A 23,949-nucleotide genomic window follows, 5' to 3' on the forward strand; every position below is an offset into this window, starting at 1 on the left:
TTTAAAAAAATGTACAGCTTGTGCAGTTTTTACCTCACAATATTTGTCCAATATATTTAATTTTTATGACATTTTGTATGGTATTTATTGTGAAAAATAATCAATGTGGACAATTTATGTTGGAAGGGATGATTTACAGTGAGAGTGATTTGCAGACTCTTGTCTCCTTCCATTACAATATTGGATTCGATGTGTGTGTGTGTGTGTGTGTGTGTGTACGCGTGCGTGTGCGTGTGAGGGAGGGAGGGCGGGATGTATTGACGCGCACTCAGGCTCCATCTCCTTGATGAAGCCCGGAGGAGGCGGAGGAGAGCGCAGAGAGGAGCAACAGAAGCTTGCGGGAATGAGAGGCGTTCGAGCTCCATCACCATCACCACCACCACCATCATCATCATCATCGTACCCATCATGCCTCAGACCGCCAACACCACCACCAGGCGTCCACTTCACTCCGCGACCGCTCCCATGAATGAATGAGCCGATGAGCGGAAGAAGAGGCCGGAGACCAGCGCAGCCTCGGCCGGCGATGACAACGTTGAGGCGGACGACGACCACTGAGTGAAGCCGCTTCAAGATGGTCCGCGTGGCCCGGGCCCTGGGTCTCATCATCCTGTGCGTGGCGGTGCTCATCCTGTCCCTCATCAGCTATGTGTCCCTGCGCAAGGACAGCCTCTTCGGCTCGTCCAAGTACATGGGAGGCCCCAGGATCATGTTCCACGCAGGCTTCCGGTGAGTAATGGTCTCGCTGCGGAGGAGAGCCTTCTTGTTTGGGGGGGCGGGGGTGTCATGGAGGGATGCTGAGCCAACACCAACAGAGGAGGAGGAGGAGGAGGGGGAGGGTGGGATGCTCCAGATTGTCTGGTGATGATGCTGCACATACATCAGTGGGTAAAATGACAATACTGAAATGTACATACGTAGTAAGATATGCCTTTATTCGTCCCTCAGTGGGGAAATTTGTAGTACATAGAGTATAAGACGTTTACTACTCCAATGTGTATTTCAATACAAGCAAACTGTAGCTGGGAATACTGCCCCCCCCCCCCCCCCCCCCCCCAACTGGAAAGCTACCCTGCAGCATCACCGACCACAACATTAGCTACCACAACATGAAGACTGATACTGACATTGATGAAGTTAGTAGTAAAACAATAATAGACATTTGAAATATAGAAAATATATGCATTCATATGTTATAATAATAAAAATAACAAATGTCTAAGTAACACAATATTTTTTAGCATGTATTGTTATTATTATGGCGGCATGGCGGTCTAGTGGTTAGCGTGCAGACCTCACAGCTAGGAGACCAGGGTTCAATCCCACCCTCGGCCATCTCTGTGTGGAGTTTGCATGTTCTCCCCGTGCGTGCGTGGGTTTTCTCCGGGTACTCCGGTTTCCTCCCACCGGTTTCCTCAAAAAACATGCTAGGTTAATTGGCGACTGCAAATTGTCCATAGGTATGAATGTGAGTGTGAATGGTTGTTTGTCTATACAGTGCATCCGGAAAGTATTCACAGCGCCTCACTTTTTCCACATTTTGTCATGTTACAGCCTCATTCCAAATTGTATTAATTTAATCTCTTACCTCAAAATTCTATACAAAATACTCCATTATGACAATGTGAAAAAGTTTTTTTTTTTGACTTTTTTTGAATTTATTAAAAATAGAAAACTAAGAAATCACATTTACATAAGTATTCACAGCCTTTGCCATGAAGCTCAAAATTGAGCTCAGGTGCATCTTTTTTCCACTGATCATCCTTGAGAATTGGGAGTCCACCTACAGTAAATTCAGTTGATTGGACATGATTTGGAAAGGCACACACCTGTCTATATAAGGTCCCACAGTTGACTGTGCATGTCAGAGCACAAACACCAAGCATGAAGTCAAAAGAACTGTCTGTAGACCTGCGAGACAGGATTGTCTTGAGGCACAAATCTGGGGAAGGATACAGAAAAAATTCTGCTGCTTTGAAGGTCCCAATGAGCACAGTGGCCTCCATTATTCATAAATGGAAGACGTTTGGAACCACCAGGACTCTTCCTAGAGCTGGCCGGCCTTCTCAACTGAGCGATCGGGGAAGAAGGGCCTTAGTCAGGGAGGTGACCAAGGCCCCGATGGTCACTCTGTCAGAGCTCCAGCGTTCCTCTGTGGAGAGAGGAGAGCCTTCCAGAAGGACAACCATCTCTGCAGCAATCCACCAATCAGGCCTGTATGGTAGAGTGGCCAGACGAAAGCCACTCCTTAGTAAAAGGAACATGGCAGCCCGTCTGGAATTTGCCAAAAAGCACCTGAATGACTCTCAGACCATGAGAAACAAAATTCTCTGGTCTGATGAGACAAAGATTGAACTCTTTGGTGTGAATGCCAGGCGCCATGTTTGGAGGAAACCAGGCACTGCTCATCACCAGGCCAATACCATCCCGACAGTGAAGCATGGTGGTGGCAGCATCACGCTGTGGGGATGTTTTTCAGCAGCAGGAACTGGCAGACTAGTCAGGATAGAAGGAAAAATGAATGCAGCAATATATAGAGATATCCTGGATGAAAACCTGCTCCAGAGCGCTCTTGACCTCAGGCTGGGGCGAAGGTTCATTTTTCAGCAGGACAACGACCCGAAGCACACAGCCAAGATCTCAAAAGATTGGCTTCAGAACCACTCCGTGAATGTCCTGGGGTGGCCCAGCCAGACTCCAGACTTGAATCCGATCGAACATCTCTGGAGAGATCTGAAAATGGCTGTGCACAGACGTCTCCCATCCAACCTGATGGAGCTTGAGACTTATTGCAAAGAAGAATGGGCAAAACTGCCTAAAGATAGGTGTGCTAAACTTGTGGGATCATATTCAAAAAGACTTGAGGCTGTAATTGCTGCCAAAGGTGGATCAACAAAGTATTAAGCAAAGGCTGTGAATACTTATGTAAATGTGATTTTTTTTGTTTTCTATTTTTAATAAATTCAAAACATGTCAAAAAAACCTTTTTTCACATTGTCATAATGGAGTATTTTGTGTATAATTTTGAGGTAAGAGATTAATTTAATACAGTTTGGAATGAGGCTGTAACATGACAATATGTAGAAAAAGTGAAGCGCTTTTTTGTATTGCACAGCAGCAAGAGTACAGAGTCAGTTAAGCAGTACAAAATACACAATATAGAAAAATAAACAATATAAACAACCCAAGTATTAACAAAATCAACAGTTTTTCCCAGAGTTATATACAATACAGTATGCAGATAATATGAAACGAGATGAGATATATGACCAGTCTATACACTGAGATCTTGTTAGAGAGTTAATATGAGGCATTATGGAAATACTTCACATAGAGCTTAGTATATTGCATTTAAAGCCCTTAATATTGCACATGGAGGTTGATCAGATATTGCACAGTGAATGGGGTCTGGAGTAACTAGACTGACTATAAAAGCAAGTATTACACAGATGTACATAGCAGTGTAGAAGTCTATTAGGAGCGGTGCTGGTTGTACAGCCTGACAGCTGCAGGAAGAAAGGACCTGCGATATCGCTCCTTCACACACTTGGGGTGAAGCAGTCTATCGCTGAAGGAGCTCTCAAGTGCTGTCAAAGTAAACAAAACATGCATAAACATGTAGTTGCATTGTTTTTTAAATATAGACTACATACACCCCTGATCAAAATGTTAAAAGCAGTTGGAAATAATACAAGAATTTATATTTTGCATGGTTGGATCTTGAGGAGGATCTAGGTAGAGTTTGATTAAACGAGATAAAATCTGAAATGGCAGACAAAAAATATTTTCTGTAAGCAATTTATTGCAAAGAAGCAGGAGAGCACCAAACATGGGACATTGAAGGGTGGAAGGAAGTTTTATTCTCCCTTGACGGTCCTGATGGGGGCGCCATTGTGATCCTTCAACGGAACAATGGAGCTTCCGGTTGTGCAGGGGCGTCAAACGGCAGCCGGCTATGTGGAGATGTTGCAGGGGGCATCCCACATGGCTGAAGGCCCTCGTCTGTGTGGTAATGACTGCTTTTTCAACGCCACACTTCATAAAGGACCTCTTTTAGAGGAATAAGCTGATTCATTTGGACCTTCCTGTGTCTCCCCCTGATCTAAATCCAGTGGAGAATATTTTGGGATGGATGGCAAGGGAAGTTCACAACAATGGACATCAGTTCCAGACAGTGGATGCCCTCTGTGAAGCCATCTGCACCACTTGGAGCAACATTCCCACTAGCCTCAAAGCAATTTTTCAGCTGATTAACAAGACTGGCACAGTGACTTATTACTTCTTTGAAGATTAGTTTTATTTTAGGGGGCTTTCTGTGTTTTTGTTGTTGGCTGTGGTCTTAAAGCTTTGATCAGCTGATGAACAGCCGATTTCACTTTAACGCTTCACTCAAAAATGCCTTTGTCTCACTCCCGTTTCTTCTTTTGACATTTTCAAGCTCTTATTAGAACCTCCTTAAAAAGCAACAGTAAAAATGTAGATTCTCACAATGTTTTCAACTAGTCTTAGTATTTGTGCGTTTATCCTAAACCTCAAGTCAAATCCTTGATATTTAGTTGGATTTTTTTTTCACATTTTATTTTGTGTTTTGTTGGTTTTGTGTGCTACCCGCCCCAACAAAAGTAGGTAAAAGTGATGTTAAATGTCCAGTTGTCCATTCATTTGTCAGTTGTAATTATCTTTGCATCATTTTCTGCATGTAAAACTAGAATTATTGTCCATAAAATGTGTTTTATGTTAGCATTTTTGGGTGTCTGGAACGGATTAATTAGATTTACATGACTGCCTATGGGAAAATTTGCTTTGGTTAGAGTCCGTTTTGCTTTGAGTCGGATGTTCTGGAAGGGATTAATGACGTTAACCAAGGCACCACTGTAAGCATAACAGAACGATTTGTAATATAGACAATCAATCTATGGAAAGTGTATATATTGATACAGCTCTTATTAGCTGAACATAGACATAGACTTTCTTTATTGTCATTGCACAATAAAACAGCAGTGAAATTGCCAACGAAATGTCGTTGCCTGGCTCCCGTGTAATAATAAATAATAAATAATAAATAATAAATAATAAATAATAAATAATAAATAATAAATAATAAATAATAAATAATAAATAATAAATAATAAATAATAAATAATAAACAATAAATAATAAATAATAAATAATAAATAATAAATAATAAATAATAAATAATAAATAATAAATAATAAATAATAAATAATAAATAATAAATAGGGCGGCACGGCGGTTGAGTGGTTAGCACGCAGACCTCACAGCTAGGAGACCAGGGTTCAATTCCACCCTCGGTCATCTCTGTGTGGCGTTTGCATGTTCTCCCCGTGCATGCGTGGGTTTTCTCCGGGTACTCCGGTTTCCTCCCACATTCCAAAAACATGCTAGGTTAATTGGTAACTCCAAATTGTCCATAGGTATGAATGTGAGTGTGAATGGTTGTTTGTCTATATGTGCCCTGTGATTGGCTGGTGACCAGTCCAGGGTGTACCCCGCCTCTCGCCCGAAGACAGCTGGGATAGGCTCCAGCACCCCCGCGACCCTTGTGAGGAAAGCGGTAGAAAATGAATGAAATAATAAATAATAAATAATAAATAATAAATAATAAATAATAAATAATAAATAATAAATAATAAATAATAAATAATAAATAATAAATAATAAATAATAAATAATAAATAATAAATAATAAATAATAAATAATAAATAATAAATAATAGTGTGGAGAATAAATAGATTACATCAAATATGAACAATGTACAGCGTAAACTGTAATTTGTACAAAACACTAGCAAAACATGAGTATGATGTACTGTAAAAGACAACCCCAGTAGTAAACATATAGCCGAATTCTGAAGAATATGATCCTGGTGCAGGCAGTGTTTATGCTACAGATGGTGTACAGTCTGAGATGGTCATTTGAGTGCTTGGGAGCAGACAAGGACAGAACTAACACAATTTCCAGACACACAAGCACAAGGAACACGACGGGCATTCATCCTGTTAATGACATTGCTCTCTGTCAGATCTCAGTTCGCCATGAATTTTCTGGACCCCTCGTTCATCCCGCTCACTACGGCCCTCAACGAGGAGCTCCAGGGAAAGCCATCCAAATGGAAATTCAACAAGACTGCCTTTTTCCAGCAGAGGTAAGATAAAGATATGAAAGCTTAATGCTGAGGATTGAGGCGGCGTTGTTTGCTGAGGCGAAAGGAAATGAAAAAGAAAAGTCCCAGATAGCAAGCCTGGCAAGAGGGGGGCATTCCAGCTGTATTCTTTCAGTGGGGGGAATTATTTTGATCCCCTGTTGATATTGTAATTTTACCCCCTTACAAAGACATGAACAGTCCTGAATTTTTATTGCAGTTTCATTGTGAGGCCAGGCCACTCCAGTATGTTAATGTGCTTCATTCTGAGCTATTCCTTTCTTGTTTTGCCTTCCTGTGTGTTTTGGAAGCATCATCCGTCATCCATATTTGCTGTTCTAGCAGAGGCTAGAGAAGATTTCTCCAGCCCCAATGTAGAATGGTAATGCCAAAGAGCTCAATTTTGGTCTGATCTCACCAAATCGCATTCACCCAAGCTTCATTCATTCAATTCAGGCCTTGACAGCCACCCTTCAGACAGGTCAGTACCAAGGTTGTGAATGATAAACAGATGCCACAGACGATCCGATTTGACGAGCGCGATCCAAGGTGGCGGTGTAAACAAACCGTATGGCATTTTGGATGCTAAACAAACGGGCGAATGTCTGCATGTAAAACTAGAATTATTGTCATTGTTCTCACAATGTTTTCAACTAGTCTTAGTATTTGTGCGTTTATCCTAAACCTCAAGTCAAATCCTTGATATTTAGTTGGATTTTTTTCACATTTTATTTTGTGTTTTGTTGGTTTTGTGTGCTCCCCGCCCCAACAAAAGTAGGTAAAAGTGATGTTAAATGTTCAGTCGTCCATTCATTTGTCAGTTGTAATTATCTTTGCATCATTTTCTGCATGTAAAACTAGAATTATTGTCTATAAAATGTGTTTTATGTTAACAAAATGTCGTTGCCTGGCTCCCGACGATCCAATTTGACTAGCGCGATCCAAGGTGGCGGTGTAAACAAACGCATGGCATTTTGTATGCTAAACAAGCGGGCGAATGCAAGCCAAAGCGAACTTTTAGCAAAAATTTTGGATGTTAACTGAAAAATGCGCTAACCAGAGCGGACCTTAACCGAGGTACTGTTGTATAATTTTAGAATTGCATCATAACCAGTGTATCTCAATGCTTATGGAGTCACAAAAATACTTCTTGAGCAAGGGGACCTTGTAGGAACTATAGGATCTGTGCTCCCAACTCCCTTGATATCATCAAACAGCTCCTATACCTTATCATTCTGGGCTGGTTCCTTCACCTTTCCCACAATCACCTTTACCCCACCAGGCCCTAAAGTGAGAATGATTGCGCCAAAAGTAGACGAGCCCATTCCGGTATTGTGCAGAGTACAGCGTATTAATAAAGTCCTGTCTTCCAGGAAAGATATCTTCAACTTCATTGACATTCCCAAGAACTTCTCGCTGACCAAGAGCAGCGTGCGGGTGGGCCAGCTGATGCACTTTGACTACTCCAGCCACAAGTACGTCTTCTCCATCAGCAACAACTTCAAGTCCCTGCTGCCCGACGCCTCGCCTATCCTCAACAAGCACTACGGCACATGCGCCGTGGTTGGCAACAGCGGCATCCTGACGGGCAGCCACTGCGGCTCTGAGATCGACCAGGCTGACTTTGTGTTCCGCTGCAACTTCGCCCCCACCGAGGTCTACGCCAAGGACGTGGGCAGGAAGACCAACCTGACCACCTTCAACCCCAGCATCCTGGAGCGATACTACAATAACCTGCTGACCATACAGGACAGGAACAACTTCTTCCTGCACCTGAAGAAGCTGGAGGGGGCCATCCTGTGGATCCCGGCCTTCTTCCTGCATACCTCGGCCACGGTGACCCGGACGCTGGTGGACTTTTTCGTGGAGCACAAGGGTCAGCTGAAGGTGGAGCTGGCCTGGCCCGGAAACATCATGCACGATGTCAACAAGTAAGACAACACAAGAAACTTAGCAATGCCAGAGAGCTGGAGTAGTTGCTATCTGAGGAGTCTGGGGCTGCATGAGTGCTGCTGGTTCATCGAGGGGAAACACAAATTCCAACTGTGACATTCTGAAGTGGTTTCATTTCAGTGTATCTTCTCATGGACAATACTATAAAAAGCAATACAATGCAGTACAGTCGTCCCTCACATTCAAAATATATTGATGACGCAACCATTGCTGTTTCATGGATGACCGCGATCTAGGACTGGTCAAAAATAGGCATTTTTAAGCAATTCTTTTGTATTTTTGGCCGAAATTCAGCATTTTAAAGCATAAAAATAACGAAATGAACTGAGACAGAAATATAAGACAAACAACACATTGATTTGTAGTATTCTACACTCGTCACTGGGTGTCAGTAATGTTCCACTAGCCACTGCAAGAAGTCCCAGAAGTAAAGAAAAAACAAGGAACTTTTATTTTCCATAGTTATATCTATGTTATGTCTACTATATTGGACAGCATGAATGCAAAGAGGCTGTAGGGGTGTTATATTATGTCTACGGGTATCTAATGGTGTAACCCATTACTAAAAAGTTTTCCATGCTCTAACTGCAAAAATAATACATTTCTAAATAATGAATTAACATGGTCGGGTCTGGAATAGTGTTGTGACGTTCACGAACTAACCGGTTCTTTTGAACGGCTCATTAACATGAACAATGGAAACCGAGTCGTAGCTGGGAACCGTTCTCTCCCTTCCCAGTTCCATGGGGAGGAGCACAGTCCAGCGTTGCGGTGCTTATTAGATTTGCAAATAGCATCATGCCAAATGAGCCAGTTTTTTGAACGGCTCTTTGAAAGGAACGGCTCACGAAGATCCGGCTCCCCTCAAAAGCCAAAAATGCCATCTCTAGTCTGGAACCAATTAACAGTGATAAACGAGGGGACACTGAATAGATTTGTTATGTGTTATATCTGGCAACACAAGTGAGTACGCCTCGCAGTGTCAGTATTTCCCTCAATGAACCACAGCTCCCCTCATGACGGCAGCACTTGTGCAGCCGCCAGACTGTTGCCACCTTGCTTGACTGCAGGCAAGACACAAGACTTAGCTATTTAGCTATTTAGTCAACCATGGCTCTGTGTTGACTCATTCTCAGTGGATAGTAAACCTATACTGCTATACAAGATGTACACTGACTTCGCTAAAGTATAGCCATGAAGTACATCAAGTCTATCTTCAATTGCACTGTTGACAAAATATAACAAAATGATTCAAAGTAAGGCGGCACGGCGGTCTAGTGGTTAGCGCGCAGACCTCACAGATAGGAGACCAGGGTTCAATTCCACCCTCTCTGTGGAGTTTGCATGTTCTCCCCGTGCATGTGTGGGTTTTCTCCGGGTTCTCCGGTTTCCTCCCACATTCCAAAAACATGCTAAGTTAATTGCCGACTACAAAATGTACCCCGCCTCTCGCCCGAAGACAGCTGGGATAGGCTCCAGCACCCCCGCGACCCTTGTGAGGAAAAAACGGTTGAAAATGAATGAATGAAAGGATTCAAAGTAAATATATTAGGTCAGGCCTAATTTTGGACTGATGTGCTTGGCAGGTACTGGAAGACAAAGAACCTTTCTCCCAAACGTCTGAGCACGGGCATCCTCATGTACACGCTGGCGTCAGCCATGTGCGACGAGATCCACCTGTACGGCTTCTGGCCCTTCGGCTGGGACCCCAACACGGGCAAGGACCTGCCCTACCACTACTACGACAAGAAAGGGACCAAGTTCACCACCAAGTGGCAGGAGACCCACCAGCTTCCCAGCGAGTTCAAGCTGCTCTACAGGCTGCACCGCGACGGCGTCACCAAACTCAGCCTGACGCACTGCACGTAGACGTGAGCCCGCGATGCATGACGCGCGTTGAGGTTCACCACACTCACATTCCACACAACGGAATTTCACACCACTTGGTTGTGAACGGCCCACGTCACTCCGCATTGTTAAGCCTCCATTACTCTCCTTCGCATGGCTGCCGGCTTGGGCAAATGAAAAACACAAACAATGGAACCTCTCAAGTGGAACAACATTTAATACAATTTTTTTCCATTAAGACTACTGGAAACAGAATTACAAACCTGTATTTACTGTGATAGTTACTGATCAAATTTAATGTTTAAAGTGTAAAAATAATACAAATTAACCATTTTTGTTGTGTACCATTAGGATGGCCTATGACAGACCCACACAAATGGCATCATTCATTCAATGTTTCACGATGCCACAACTAAGTGCAGTTTCCCGAAACCAGGCGTGCTGGCGGCAGGAATGTACCAAGAGGCGGTAGCCAGACGGACAGGAGTCGCTCCCAGTACCATGAGCCGCCACTGGGGTGACACATTACTGACCGCGACCGGGCCAACCACATGTAACACTTACACAGGATGGCTATATCCGGACCACAACGGTTCGCAGAAGACTCCAGGAGCATGGTACACAACCGTAGCGTGCACACGTACAGCACGTGTACTTTACGATGAGGCAATGGAAACTTTGCACTCAAAACACACAAACTACAAATAAAAAAAAATGGCCCGAGAAAACTGCCATATCAAAAAATTACTTCAGAGTAAATACCGTATTTTCCGGACTATTAGTCGCACTTTTTTTAATAGGTTGGCTGTTCCTGCGACTTATACTCCAGAGCGACTTATAAATGAAAAAACTGTTTATATTCCATAAACACTGGACACCTTTTCTGTTCATGTTTATTTTTGGTGTAGCTGAATAAGCATTGTGTTAGCATATCTTACACCTATTCAGCCTGTTCTCTATTCTTTTATTGTTAGAACTTGCCTTCCAAGAGGACATAATGTCTGTTTTGGTCAAGTAGTTTGGAAAATAAATTACCTGCAAAAAATGCCACTTATACTCCAGTGCGACTTATGGATGTTTTTTTCTACCTAATGATGCATTTTTGGCCTTGTGCGACTTATACTTTGGAGCGACTTATAGTCCAGAAAATACGGTAATGCACGTCCAACACTGTACTCCAACTGAACTGAAAATTTAACTCAAGATAAACGATGTCATGAGGGGTCAGATAGCACTTTTTAACCTGATTGACAGCCATACAAGTGTAAAAATAAGTTAACCCCTGATTAACTTAAATAAATAAGTTAACCTGATTAACCCCTGAAACGTAAAAACAATCTTTTTCTCCCAACATAGTGACATATTACCGCTCGGAAGGTTCTCATAGAGCTGAGATGGTCTGCGGTTCCACTTTAGAGGTTCCCAAAGTCTGGTGTTGACTGAAATCACTGCCTAATCTCAGGGAAGGGAGTTAGTTCAGTGTTTTTTGGGATTCCCCGCGTTCCCTCTCGGCCCCACGACACAAGTTGTCAGACAATCTGCACTACTCTTTGATATTTGTTTACAAGACTTTACACGCGCGTTTGTCAAGCGTAACACCTCCAAAGCTTTGTGGAAACCCGGCAAAATGTTTTGGGATAAATGAAGCAACATTCCAATGATAAGCCATAAATTGACAGAGAAAAGCATATATAGAGATATCTTGTATTATCGAGGAAAAAAAGGGGTGGTCTCGGACTACTTGTAGTTTATAAAATATCCTCAAGAAGTCTTTAGCCACGCTAGCTCAGGACTTTAAAGATGACAGTATTGACAATTTCAGCAAAAGCAACAGCATGGGCAGAAAATAATGACGTCACAGCATCACCAGAAGAGGAAAACCATTCCTAAGCGTCCAGTCGGATGACTCTGATGTCATTCATGTACACTTCACAGCCACTAGGGGGCATATTTTCATGGTTTCTGTAACCCTTACAACTTTATTTACTTATCTTTCCGACTTAATTCCCGTAACTTGATGGCTTTTTTGGTTGAACCTCTACAAGTTTACTCTTGTAACAACTTTATTCTTGCAACATTATGGCCTTTTCATCCTAACTTTTCCTTTCCCTTCTTTTTCCGAATTTTCGACTTCCCGTAACACTACAACTTAAGTCACTTTAAGTCACTTTAATTTTCTGACTATTCTCGCAATGTTGACTTTACTGTTGCAACTCTATGACTTTTATTCTTGTAACAATGCTTTCTTATTTTTTCAACTGTCCGACTTCAGTCTCGTAACTTTATGATTTTATTGTTGCAACATGTTTCTTGTAAAATTACAACTTTATCGCCTACTTTCTTAGTCTCTTAACATTTAACATCAACTTTATTCTCGCAACATAATTATTTTTTCGTAAAATTACAACTTTATTGTTGCAATACTACGATTCGTTCTTGTAAACATCCAATTTTATTTTCCAATTTTCCAACTTTGTTGCAACTTTTTGCTAGGACTTTAGTCTCGTAACTTTATGATTTTATTGTTGCAACATGTTTCTTGTAAAATTACAACTTTATCGCCTACTTTTTTGGTCTAATTTTTTTCCCCTCTATTAACTTTGTTGCCACTTTTTGCTAGGACTTTTTCCCTAAGATTAAGTAAATTAAATTAAATTAAGATTTTATTCTATAATACAGTTATATTTTCATCCCTTTCCGACTTCATTTCCAAAAATTTGACCATTTTGTTGAAAGTCAACGTTTATTTTCTAAACAACCTTATTTCCCACTTCATTCTCGTAATAAAGTCGTACAATTACGACTTCATTCTTCTATCTTATTTTATTAATGTCCGACTTTATTCTGACAACTCTTTCTTTGTAAAATTGTGATTTTATTCTTTAATCCGGCTTCCTTATTTTCTCAACAACGTTCCGTAACTTTGACTTTCTTTGTTGAAACTCGATGTAGTGCGACAACCTGATTTTCTTAACCTTCCTGCTTTGTTCTTGTCGTTTTGATTTTTTTTTTGCAACTCTATGACTTTCTTCTTGTGAAGTTATGACTATATTCTTGTAACACGACTTGATTTTTTCAGCTTTCCAACTCTAGTCTCGTAACTTTTTGGATAATTTAGCAGGTTTAGCTAGCGTGGCTACAAAAATTGAGCAACATTTTGAATATACTTCCAACTTAACCGCAGTTTGAGTTTTAATCACAGCACTCTTTAAATATGTATCTATATATATATATATATATATATATATATATATATATATATATATATATAGTATATAAACATGAACACAACATAGGCAAATATTTTGTTATTTGAAATTAGCGACAGTGAAAAAAAAGCATCTTGTTCTAAGAGCATGACCATTAAAACCACTAAAAAGACAACATAGCATGTGAGAGGCACTAACATATCTTTTATAGAAAATCTTTTATGATGGGGGGGGGGTTACCTTTTGTTCCTGAATATGTGGATGCCATCTTCCTTCCTTACCAGTGACTTTCTATTGGGGTGAATAAGACCCTGGTACATTTCAAAGGGGACCAAACGTCACGCAGATGCGCTTTTTGTTGTTGTTGTGCGCCGCTAATATGGCTAATGGCTTTGTCATGAAAAAGGATGACCACCCAGCCGGTCATCACGGGTGGAATGAAGCAGAAAGGACTGGAGTGTGGAAGCTGAAGGCGCATGAGCACCTCATGACTTCACGCAACATGTGACCGGATGGCATTTGAGATGCTTTGGAAGTTTTGGATGCTTTTGGGGACTTTTTTTTCCCTCCCCACTCAAACAAAAACACTTTTTGTCGGTCTTCTCAGGCAAGATTCATTCATTGACTATGGTCTGTAAACAAAAAAAAAAAATCACTATTGACTTTTAGTTGATATCATGAGATGCCGAGTGACAATGTAGTCACCACTTTAGGAATGTACGCCACAGAATGACCATTTCATGCCAGAACCACCAACTTGAAATGTCCTTTGGCACAATCAAGGCTGTAATGACCTCCGCCAAACCCAAAAACGGTGTTGCTTTAACGTTCGCGGCTAGCGCAATCATTTTCCGTGAGGCTGTACGTGGCCATTTTATATTTCAGTATGGTATTTCCTCAAATAGCGCGAATGAACAAAACAAAGGACAAACAAAACACACACATCGGTATGGTCTCAAGGCCGTCACAGCGCGTCTAGCTCCACCTGACCTGACCTGAACTCTGAACTAGACGTCAAATAAAAGCCCAGTTAAGTGAAATTACAACTTTCATTTTTGTAACTTTCTGTCTTTTTACATGAAAAAACTCGGACTTTATTCTCTCGTTTTTTTTTTTAATAATTACATTATTCTCATTATACGACTACACCTTAAAAAAAAAAGACAAATTTTCCAACTTTTTTTATTATTTATTATTATTTATATAATAATAATATAATAATATTATTTATATAATTTATTATTATTCATTATGGTAACACTAGGACTGATTTCTCCTTTCAAAACAATATTGTATGACTTCATCACAGAATATTACACAATCAATTTTAAAAATGCACTTTCTTCTGGTACCGATTCTACTTTATTCTTGCAACATTATGACTTTATGACACCTTTATTGTTTTTTATTTATTTCTTTAACACTTTCATTTTGTAACTTTATGACTCTTTTCATACTTTTTTAAAAATAATGGATAATAATGAGTATTAGGGCCACATAAAAAAACCCAAAAGATTTTCATAAATAGTCATTCACATAATACTACAAAAAAATACTATATTTTGGTAACATTACAACATTATTCTTGAATATTTACAACTTTTTTCAGCCAAATATAAGCTTTATCCTTGTAAGTCTATGACTTTTTAAAAAAATCTTTATTCTCTTTTCAAAACAATATCGTATGAATTTAACACACAATATTACATCTTTAAAAAATAAAACATTATTTTAACCATAACCATTTTCTTAACACTTGATTTGTGTAAATCTACAACTTTACAAATGGTGATATTACAACTTTATTGTAAAACTACCATGGTTTTATCCTAAAATGTAGGACTTCTAACTTAAATGACTCTTTTGTCCAAAAAAGTTACATATTTCTACTAATAGACCTTTTTTCACCACTATAGTAGTATTCATTTAATACCATGTAAGTTTAAAAAAATCATCAGTTTTATTTTTTGTAGCATTACAACTCTATTTTTACAACTTTCACCTTCACCAAGCCCAGCACATGAAAAACCTCCCTCTGAACGAGTATTTTCACTTTTTGGGGGGTTACAGTCCGCTTGCACCGAGACCAATCGGTGCAGTTACAAACCAGGTCCAACAGAGGGAGCTGCGTCAGCATGTTTGGCCTTGGCGGAAGCACATTTCTTCATTTTTCTGAATGTTTGTAGCAGATATTGCCGCTAATAGATTGTAGTCCTGACGAAAATGAGCGTACAGTAGGTTGCTTTGGTAAGTGAGAATTAAGCAAATGAAAGTAAAGCAAAAAAAAAAGTTAAGACATGTTGACGTTTTGTTGAGTAGATTTACATCAAAGCAGCCTCTATGTACAAATGTATTTCTGCATTCTCCACCCGTCTGTACATAAGTTACACATAGAAATAACTTTATTGACAACACCGTGCTTCCACAAGTTGCCATTCTTGTACTTTGCCTGGTCTGCATGGCGAATCTGTTACATAATACTAAATGCTGTTAACGTGGCTGCTAATGTGCGTGTACACATGTCATAATATAAAAAGTCAGAAATGTCTGGGTTGTTTTGACAAAAAAAAGTATCTGTATATTAACTTCCATGACTTTTGAATTATACTCTATGATAAATATGTGCCTGCATATTCATTTGATGTCGAATAAAAACGGCATTTTTTCCTTCTAATTGACCAATCAAAGGGGAACTGCTTTTATTTATTGTGATTAATTTTTACAATACTGTGGAACCTTGGTCGGCGTCATGAATTAATTCCACAACTCTAACTGAAACAGATGCTAACCAAATCAACCACATTTCCCCATAAGAAATAATGCATATACAATTAATCTTTTTCAGAAACCCAAACATGTTAAAACAAAATATGTTTCTGTCGTTTTACAGTCATAGTTTGACAAGAAGAAAACAATTCGAAATGCATATAAATACATCCCAAAACGTCTTTCCATGTCAGTCTTACTAGCTAGCAAACAAATGGCAACCGAAACAGGAAGTTACGTCAGTCGTAGACGTGATTAACTCAAAACAACAAACGCGTTTTTATAGTTTTACAATTATAGTTTTACATGGATTCTAAATACACATAAATGACGAATGAAATGTTACTTTTTACCTTCACTGAAGACGATATTCTTGAAGCGCTGTCCCCAAAGACACAATATGGCAGAGCGAGATCAACTACCACCAATATTTTCCTGTTTTGAGACATCAATGTTGACGCCCAAAATGGAGCCAAAGAAAGTTGCAAGTGCCAGCACAACCTATACTTTTGAGTCAACCTGATGACGTTGAAGACGTGCGACGAAACTTCCGGTTGTCATTTAATCAGATGCAAACAGGGATGTAAATTTCTGATGTAAATAATATATATTAAGGATACAGGTGAACTCATACAGTATATTAATAAGGAAAATTAGCCATAGTTTTGTACCTGTAGCCATCATACTAACCAGCGCAACAAAGATAATTTAATTGCTCAGTGCAGTAGTCTCAAATTAGGCTAGAAGCTAGTTAGCTTACAGCTAATATACAGTATGAGACACGTTTTAGTGTTTACTTCAAGAAAATCCCTTTAAATGACTCATTTCATCTGCATCAGAAAGAAACGTTTCTAAAGAAGATACAACAGAAAGCAGTGACTCAAATGTGATGAAACTTACCTTATTGATTAATACACAAAGGTTGAAAATTAGCCCGTAAGTATGTATTGACGGACTCAAACAAATGTATTTTTTTTTTACCTGCTAACTGCATTCGTCACTATGCTAACTAGCGCTGGTGTCCACGGATGCTACAAGCTAAAGCTAGCTAATGGCTAAATGCAGAAAGAGGTTGGAAGGAGTCACTCCAGTGGAAGAAAAAGTGCTAATATTAGGCAGTAGGACTCAGAAGCTGTATTACAATGTAAAAAACTGCCATCTAATTAATTTAATACTTATCTGATTAACATTAATGTCCAAAAAGTCACAGGAAGCCAAGAGTCTTTTGATTGATTGATAGGTCGTAACTGTAAAGCAAATGTACACTCATCGGTCAGATCATTAGGTACACCTGCACAACGTAATGATATCCAACAGGAGATGCATCACATGTTCTGCATTCACAGTAATAATAATAATGGCATTACCTTTTATTATAAAGAGCACTATTATTTCTGCAAAGGCAAGAATGCAATGATGCAAGTCTGAGGACATGGTGCAGGTGTATCTAATAGAAGGATGGTGGGCCGGGTGAGACGAGGTCAACAGGCACACCTGCTCCACACAGTGGCCTCCTGCACCTGGTGGGCTGCAGTGCTGCCATTGTGCTGGGAGTTGTGACCTCCGTACATGCTCTGCTCCATCCTCATCATCACCATGTCCAGCAAGATCCTCACCGCCTTGTCCACGTCCGTGCCAGTCGCCGCGCTCGTCTCGAAGTAGGGGATGCTGGGAGACAAGGGAGTTCAAAGAAAATATAGAGAAGTCACATGATGCTAAATCTCGTGAGGACAAGCGGTAGAAAATGAATGAATGAATGAATGAATGCTAGGTTAATTGTGGACTCCAAATTGTCCATAGGTATGAATGTGAGTGTGAATGGTTGTTTGTCTATATGTGCCCTGTGATTGGCTGGCCACCAGTCCAGGGTGTACCCCGCTTCTCGCCCAAAGACAGCTGGGATAGGCTCCAGCACCCCCACAACCCTTGTGAGGAAAAAGCAATAGAAAATGAATGAATGAATGAATATTAATATAATATATATAATATATAAAATTTTATATAATATATTATATATATATATATATATATATATATATATATATATATATATATATATATATAAATTCATATTAATTATTATTTATTATATTATTATAATTATTATATTATTATTATTATAAATTTAGTAGATAGGTTGGACTTTAATATAAAATAGGTTGGACTTTTTGTCTCATAATTTTGACTTTTAATTTCATTATGTTCACCTTTTATCTCAAAATGATGACTTTATAATGTCATAATACTGACTTTTTTTAACCTCATAATTATGACTTTTTATCTCAAAATTGACCTTTGTCTCAGAATTCTGAGGTTTCCTCCTAATTTGGGGATTTTACTTTAGGTCTTCCACACCAAAGAGGCGCAAATCCACCCTGAAGAGTCTTTGTTTTAGTAACCATCAGGTAAAAAAAGCAACACTGGTTCACACAAAATACTCTCCTCATTGTGACCGTCACCAAAATGACATGTGACACATTCCGTCATTCCATGTCCTCATCGCAGTGTCACAAACAAAACAAAAAGAAAAAGTCAACACACCCGTATCTGTCAGCCAAATCCTGGGCCTGCCTGGTCTGGACGCTCCTCGTGTTCCTGAGGTCAGCCTTGGTGCCCACCAGGACGATGTCCGGGCTGTCGCAGTACGCGTTGGCCTGCAGCTGACCTGCGGAGACACGCAAGACGTCAGTGTGGCGCCATTTTGTCCCAGGAGAATATCATTTTGTAGACATTAAAGGCCCTGTATTATATTTATTATTGTTTAAAAGCTTTTAGTGGCTTGTGTGGGTCTCCAAGAAGCACTATATCTACTTCCATATGTGAGATATATGATACATATCACAGATTTTTCTCATGTTTGGTGCTGATAAACAGGCTTTAGGGACACATACAACATCATTAAAAAGTCACATACTCATCCAGTTCCTGACATTGTGGAAGCTCTGCTGATTGGTCAGGTCGAACATGAGCAGGAAGCCCATGGCGTCCCGGAAGAAGGCCGTGGTGAGGCTGCGGAACCTGACAACACGCGGGGAAGGGTTTGGCTGGTTAACTGCAAGCTGTTATTTTTGATTGAGCAGCCACACATTCTCGTGAGATACAAACCAAAAGTTCAATTCAAAGTAAAGTTCATGCTCGACTGACGCCGTTCATGTAACATTACAGTGAAACCTCCACTGTCCAAACACCCCACAAGTCACACAATGTGGACTTCAAGCACGACTCTCCGGAAAAACATGCCTCAGAAAAAGGATTAGTATTAATCTTTTTTTTTGTAAAGGGAATCATGCAAAAATGTAATGCTAACCATAGAGGACAGAAAGTGACGTCGGAAATTCAGAGTTGACTTTTAGCTTGTCGTGGGTTGTGGCCCCAACAGTAGCTCGTGCTATTATTATTATTATTATGGTTGTGGTGAAATCATTTATACCTGCAATAAATGCCTGATAGACCAGGGTTCAATTCCACCCTCGGCCATCGCTGTGTGGAGTTTGCATGTTCTCCCCGTGCATGCGTGGGTTTTCTCCGGGTACTCCTCCCACATTCCCACGCTCCAGCACCCCATTTTCTACCGCTTTTTCCTCACGAGGGTCGCGGGGGTGCTGGAGCCTATCCCAGCTGTCTTCGGGCGAGAGGCGGGGTACACCCTGGACTGGTGGCCAGCCAATCACAGGGCACATATAGACAAACAACCATTCACACTCACATTCATACCTATGGACAATTTGGAGTCGCCAATTAACCTAGCATGTTTTTGGAATGTGGGAGGAAACCGGAGTACCCGGAGAAAACCCACGCATGCACGGGGAGAACATGCAAACTCCACACAGAGATGGCCGAGGGTGGAATTGAACCCTGGTCTCCTAGCTGTGAGGTCTGTGCGCTAACCACTAGACCGCCGTGCCACCTTACTTACTAGCTAATAAGAGCTGTATCAATATATACACTTTCCATAGATTGATTGTCTATATTACAAATTGTTCTGTTATGCTTACAGTGGTGCCTTGGTTAACGTCATTAATCCCTTCCAGAACATCCGACTCAAAGCAAAACGGACTCTAACCAAAGCAAATTTTCCCGTAGGCAGTCATGTAAATCTAATTAATCCGTTCCAGACACCCAAAAATGCTAACATAAATGCTGGAGCCTATCCCAGCTGTCATCGGGCGAGAAGCGGGGTACACCCTGGACTGGTCGCGAGCCAATCACAGTTCTCTGTATCTTATTCTTTGTATCTTAGCCCATGAAGTTCATTTATCGTGCAGGTGTCCCCAATCGCATGTCAAACAAGGCCTGTCGTCGTTCTGCTCTTTACATGGTTTGATGTTAAATCCTCGTTAAATCGGTGTGGTTCCTCCACGGCTTACAAAGACAGTTTGTGACACAGCAGCTCCAAAGTACCTCTCTTGTCCGGCCGTGTCCCAAAGCTGAAGGTGGACTTTGAAGTTCTTCTCACTGACCCCGTCAGCATTAGTGCCGGTGTACATCTGAGGTCAAAAAGTCAGCCGTCAAACACTTCCAGTCAGGCGCCACCTGAGGAGATGCAAACACTCACCAGCCTTTTTTCCCGGAAGTCGATGCCCACGGTGGTGGTGAACTTGCGGTTGAACTTGTTGTCGGTGTACCTGTACAGGAAGGTGGTCTTGCCCACGCCCGAGTCCCCGAGGACCAGCAGCTTGATCAGGTAGTCGTAGTCCGAGTCGGCCATGGTGGGCGCTCAACCTGCCAGCGCAGGGGGGGAAAGAAAGTGCTGTGTTGAGAAGACTTAGCTCGACGCCGTGATCGGAGAGAGACGAGCACATGACTCGGCCTGAGCTCCACATGAGCGGTCGGAGCTGAAAAACACAACGTTTGGCACACACAACCCTTTTTATTGGCTTATGGGTCTACAAGCAGACCAGTCACTGCTCACCACGCTCTTTAGTGGCAATTCAAGCCGGGCCTGCAAACACGGCGTGGAAAATCTAATTTGGCTGAGAGGCCCGAGAGGCAGACAGACAAAACAAGGTGTTGTTGTTTTATATCCTTTAAAGAGCAAGGAGGAGATCAAAGTTACTATAGCAAACCATTCCAATGTATGTACTTACAAATGGGAAAAATACACATTATTATTATGTAGTTTATGTGATTATTATGTAATTTTCCGCATTATATTATTTACATATTATAGACACAGAAAATACATTATTAGATTATCAAAAAATAGATATTTTTTATTATTCTTACTTTAGATTAAAGGCATTATTTGTAAAATCTATTCAGTATTTATTTTTAAATATTGGCTTATTTATTATTATTTACAGAAGGCCGTTTGTGACACTGAAAGAAAGGAAATATCCCAAAGATAAGTCAGAATTATGAGATAAAAACTCAAAATAAGTATATGAGATAAGCGAGAAAGTCGAAATTAGGAAATAAAAAGTCTAAATTGGGAGATTCAAACTGCCTCATAAAGGAAGGTGAAGACTTTTTATTTCCTAGTTATGACTTAGTATGTTTTTCTTTCAGTGGCGAAAACTAATTTATTTAGCATTTTTTCTATTATTAGTTTGTTTTGTATTTTCAGTAATAGTATTCACTCAGTATTTCTATTATTACTTCATTTATTAAGTTTTTTTAATAATATTGGCTTTCATTCATTCATTTTCTACCGCTTTTCCTCATGAGGGTCGCGGGGGGTGCTGGAGCCTATCCCAGCTGTCTTCGGGCGAGAGGCGGGGTACACCCTGGACTGGTCGCCAGCCAATCACAGGGCACATATAGACAAACAACCATTCACACTCACATTCATACCTATGGACAATTTGGAGTGGCCAATTAACCTAGCATGTTTTTGGAATGTGGGAGGAAACCGGAGTACCCGGAGAAAACCCACGCATGCACGGGGAGAACATGCAAACTCCACACAGAGATGGCCGAGGGTGGGAATTGAACCCTTGTCTCCTAGCTGTGAGGTCTGCGCACTAACCACCAGACCGCCGTGCCGCCCTAATATTGGCTCATTTATTACTATTATTTATCATATTTATTATTATTTTATTATTTATTTTTATCATTATTGTGAATATTTATATTTTTACTATTGGTTTACATGTGATATGGTTTATAAAGTGTGACCAACCATTTCTATTATTAGTTTATTTTGTATTTTCAGTAATGGTATTCACTCGGTATTTCTATTATTACTTCATTTATAAAGTTTTTTAATAATATTGGCTTATTTATTACTATCATTTATCATATTATTATTGTGAAGATTAAATTTTTTTACTATTGGTTTACATGTGATATGGTTTATAAAGTGTGACCAACCATTTCTATTATTAGTTTATTTTGTATTTTCAGTAATAGTATTCACTCAGTATTTCTATTATTACTTCATTTATAAAGTTTTTTAATAATATTGGCTTATTTATTACTCTCATTTATCATATTATTATTGTGAATATTTAATTTTTTTTACTATTGGTTTACATGTGATATGGTTTATAAAGTGTGACCAACCACTGCACAGTGGGTGTGCCTGGGGGTGGAATCCATTAAAACAGACAGTTTTCGCGGGAATCACAAACTCCAAAGAAATACAGCTGAATAGGTGCAGATTCTGGAAGAACTAGAAAGCTTTATGTGCTGGTTATCATGGGTCCCCTTTAAGTGGGACCCATTTAAAGGGCTGTAATCACATTTCATTTTAAAAAATTTTTTAAATGAATTTGCGGCAATGATGCCAGTGACACAGACAACAAACACATGGTGGGATTCATAATAAAACTTAGATTTACAGAATTGCTGATTAACCACGTGTTGCTGGGCAGAAATGACATTCATGTTCCAAATAAATAACTGCTCTGTATTACATATGAATTATTGGCAAGGTAGTAAAACAGCACCATCTGCTGGCCTCTGTGGCAAACATGCTGCTTGTAATTCTGTCACATTTGCACCAATTTAAAGACAACATCACGTCATCCTTTAAAATTCATCAAGCAATTATAATAATAATAATAATGATAATAATAAAGGGGCAAGAAAAATAATTGTCCTACCATGGAGTACGAAACGACCACCTCACTTGTCCCGCTCATTCCACAAAATATCCTTCAACCTTCTTCTGACATGTGATGGGAGGAGCAAGCGGGGCATGAACTTGTGTTTTCTTCTGGAAGGAAATGGAAAGGGGGGGTCGGGGGTGGGGGGGGGGGGGGTCTTTGACAAATGGACCGTTCTCTGATCGGATTTGATTGGAAGTGGTCCAGCTTGGTCTGGAAGCTCAACCAAGTAAATCCAGCTTGTGAAAACTCGGACGTCACGTCATCACATCAGGTGAAGAAACATTACAAAGCAATATCATGACAGTATTAGCCCGGAAGAGGTACAATTTGTATTTCAACCAAAATGATCTGGAAAAAACAAAACTACTCGGTGACCCTTTGTTTTGCTTTTTAGTGATGCCCCCACAGTAAGGGTACCATGTGGTAACCATAGAAATGTAAACAGAACTCATAGTGACATAGCAAAGAATATAAATACTATTTATTTAGCAGATGCTACTGTAAATATGTCTATTATACACGACTACACGACGCTGAATAATTCCAAATACCTGTTGTGCAGGGGCGTCAAACGGCACCAGGTATGTGGAGCTGTTGCAGGACAACGCTGCACTTCAAAGGACATCTTCCACACTCTAAAAAGTAATTCAGAGTATCTGTTGACACCACTTGATTTTATACATGAATGCAATGTAAAAAATGTAATTAATTGATTTAGATAAACTTTCTAAGTTGATAACTTTATTTTTTAAGTTATGTTCAAATAATAATGTTGGCTATTACATGAACTTAATTTAGAATGTCATATACACTCAAATTTTATTGTTGGTAAGCTTAAAACAAAATTCAGGTTGCCATGACTTAATAAAATTAGCTTGGTAACATAATATACACACACACACACACACACACACACACACATATATACACAATATATATATATTAAGTTACTGCTAC

At 40.0% G+C, this 23,949-nt stretch overlaps 2 protein-coding genes across 4 annotated transcripts; one reads left to right on the forward strand and one right to left on the reverse strand.

Annotated features, from left to right (window-relative positions):
• The first annotated feature begins 267 nt into the window (after positions 1–267).
• On the forward strand, positions 268–15,848 carry LOC131127732 (sia-alpha-2,3-Gal-beta-1,4-GlcNAc-R:alpha 2,8-sialyltransferase-like). The gene is made up of 4 exons (XM_058069910.1): positions 268–729; positions 6,045–6,167; positions 7,538–8,095; positions 9,704–15,848. The coding sequence occupies exons 1-4, from the start codon at positions 575–577 to the stop codon at positions 9,984–9,986; spliced, it is 1,119 nt and encodes a 372-aa protein (XP_057925893.1). The 5' UTR covers positions 268–574; the 3' UTR covers positions 9,987–15,848.
• On the reverse strand, positions 776–23,752 carry LOC131127733 (ras-related protein Rab-27B-like). Of its 3 annotated transcripts, none has more exons than XR_009129556.1 (7): positions 22,987–23,199; positions 20,496–20,662; positions 20,342–20,427; positions 18,855–18,958; positions 18,482–18,605; positions 16,294–17,608; positions 776–870 (listed from the first exon to the last, which is right to left on the reverse strand). XR_009129556.1 is itself a non-coding variant. In XM_058069912.1 (7 exons), the coding sequence occupies exons 3-7, from the start codon at positions 20,646–20,648 to the stop codon at positions 17,422–17,424; spliced, it is 654 nt and encodes a 217-aa protein (XP_057925895.1). In that variant the 5' UTR covers positions 20,649–20,662; positions 22,987–23,099; positions 23,544–23,752; the 3' UTR covers positions 14,924–17,421. The 3 variants fall into 3 exon arrangements, 2 of the variants coding, with proteins under 2 accessions (XP_057925895.1, XP_057925894.1); XM_058069912.1 differs by lacking the exon at positions 776–870 and adding an exon at positions 23,544–23,752 and having other exon boundaries at positions 14,924–17,608; positions 22,987–23,099; XM_058069911.1 differs by lacking the exon at positions 776–870 and having other exon boundaries at positions 14,924–17,608.
• Between the last annotated feature and the right edge of the window lie 197 nt (positions 23,753–23,949).

Source organism: Doryrhamphus excisus, chromosome 4 (genome assembly GCF_030265055.1).
Source record: "Doryrhamphus excisus isolate RoL2022-K1 chromosome 4, RoL_Dexc_1.0, whole genome shotgun sequence".
NCBI lineage: Eukaryota > Metazoa > Chordata > Actinopteri > Syngnathiformes > Syngnathidae > Doryrhamphus > Doryrhamphus excisus.

What these genes read in the sequence shown, in the direction of transcription:
- LOC131127732 (XM_058069910.1), top strand. Translation starts at nt 575, where the DNA reads ATGGTCCGCGTGGCCCGGGCCCTGGGTCTCATCATCCTGTGCGTGGCG. An exon ending in ATGTTCCACGCAGGCTTCCG is followed by an intron (nt 730 to 6,044) that starts GTGAGTAATGGT and finishes GCTCTCTGTCAG; the next exon opens with ATCTCAGTTCGCCATGAATT. An exon ending in ATCATGCACGATGTCAACAA is followed by an intron (nt 8,096 to 9,703) that starts GTAAGACAACAC and finishes TGTGCTTGGCAG; the next exon opens with GTACTGGAAGACAAAGAACC.
- LOC131127733 (XM_058069912.1), bottom strand. Translation starts at nt 20,648, where the DNA reads ATGGCCGACTCGGACTACGACTACCTGATCAAGCTGCTGGTCCTCGGG. An exon ending in GACACGGCCGGACAAGAGAG is followed by an intron (nt 18,959 to 20,341) that starts GTACTTTGGAGC and finishes GCGTGTTGTCAG; the next exon opens with GTTCCGCAGCCTCACCACGG. An exon ending in GATTTGGCTGACAGATACGG is followed by an intron (nt 17,609 to 18,481) that starts GTGTGTTGACTT and finishes CTTGTCTCCCAG; the next exon opens with CATCCCCTACTTCGAGACGA.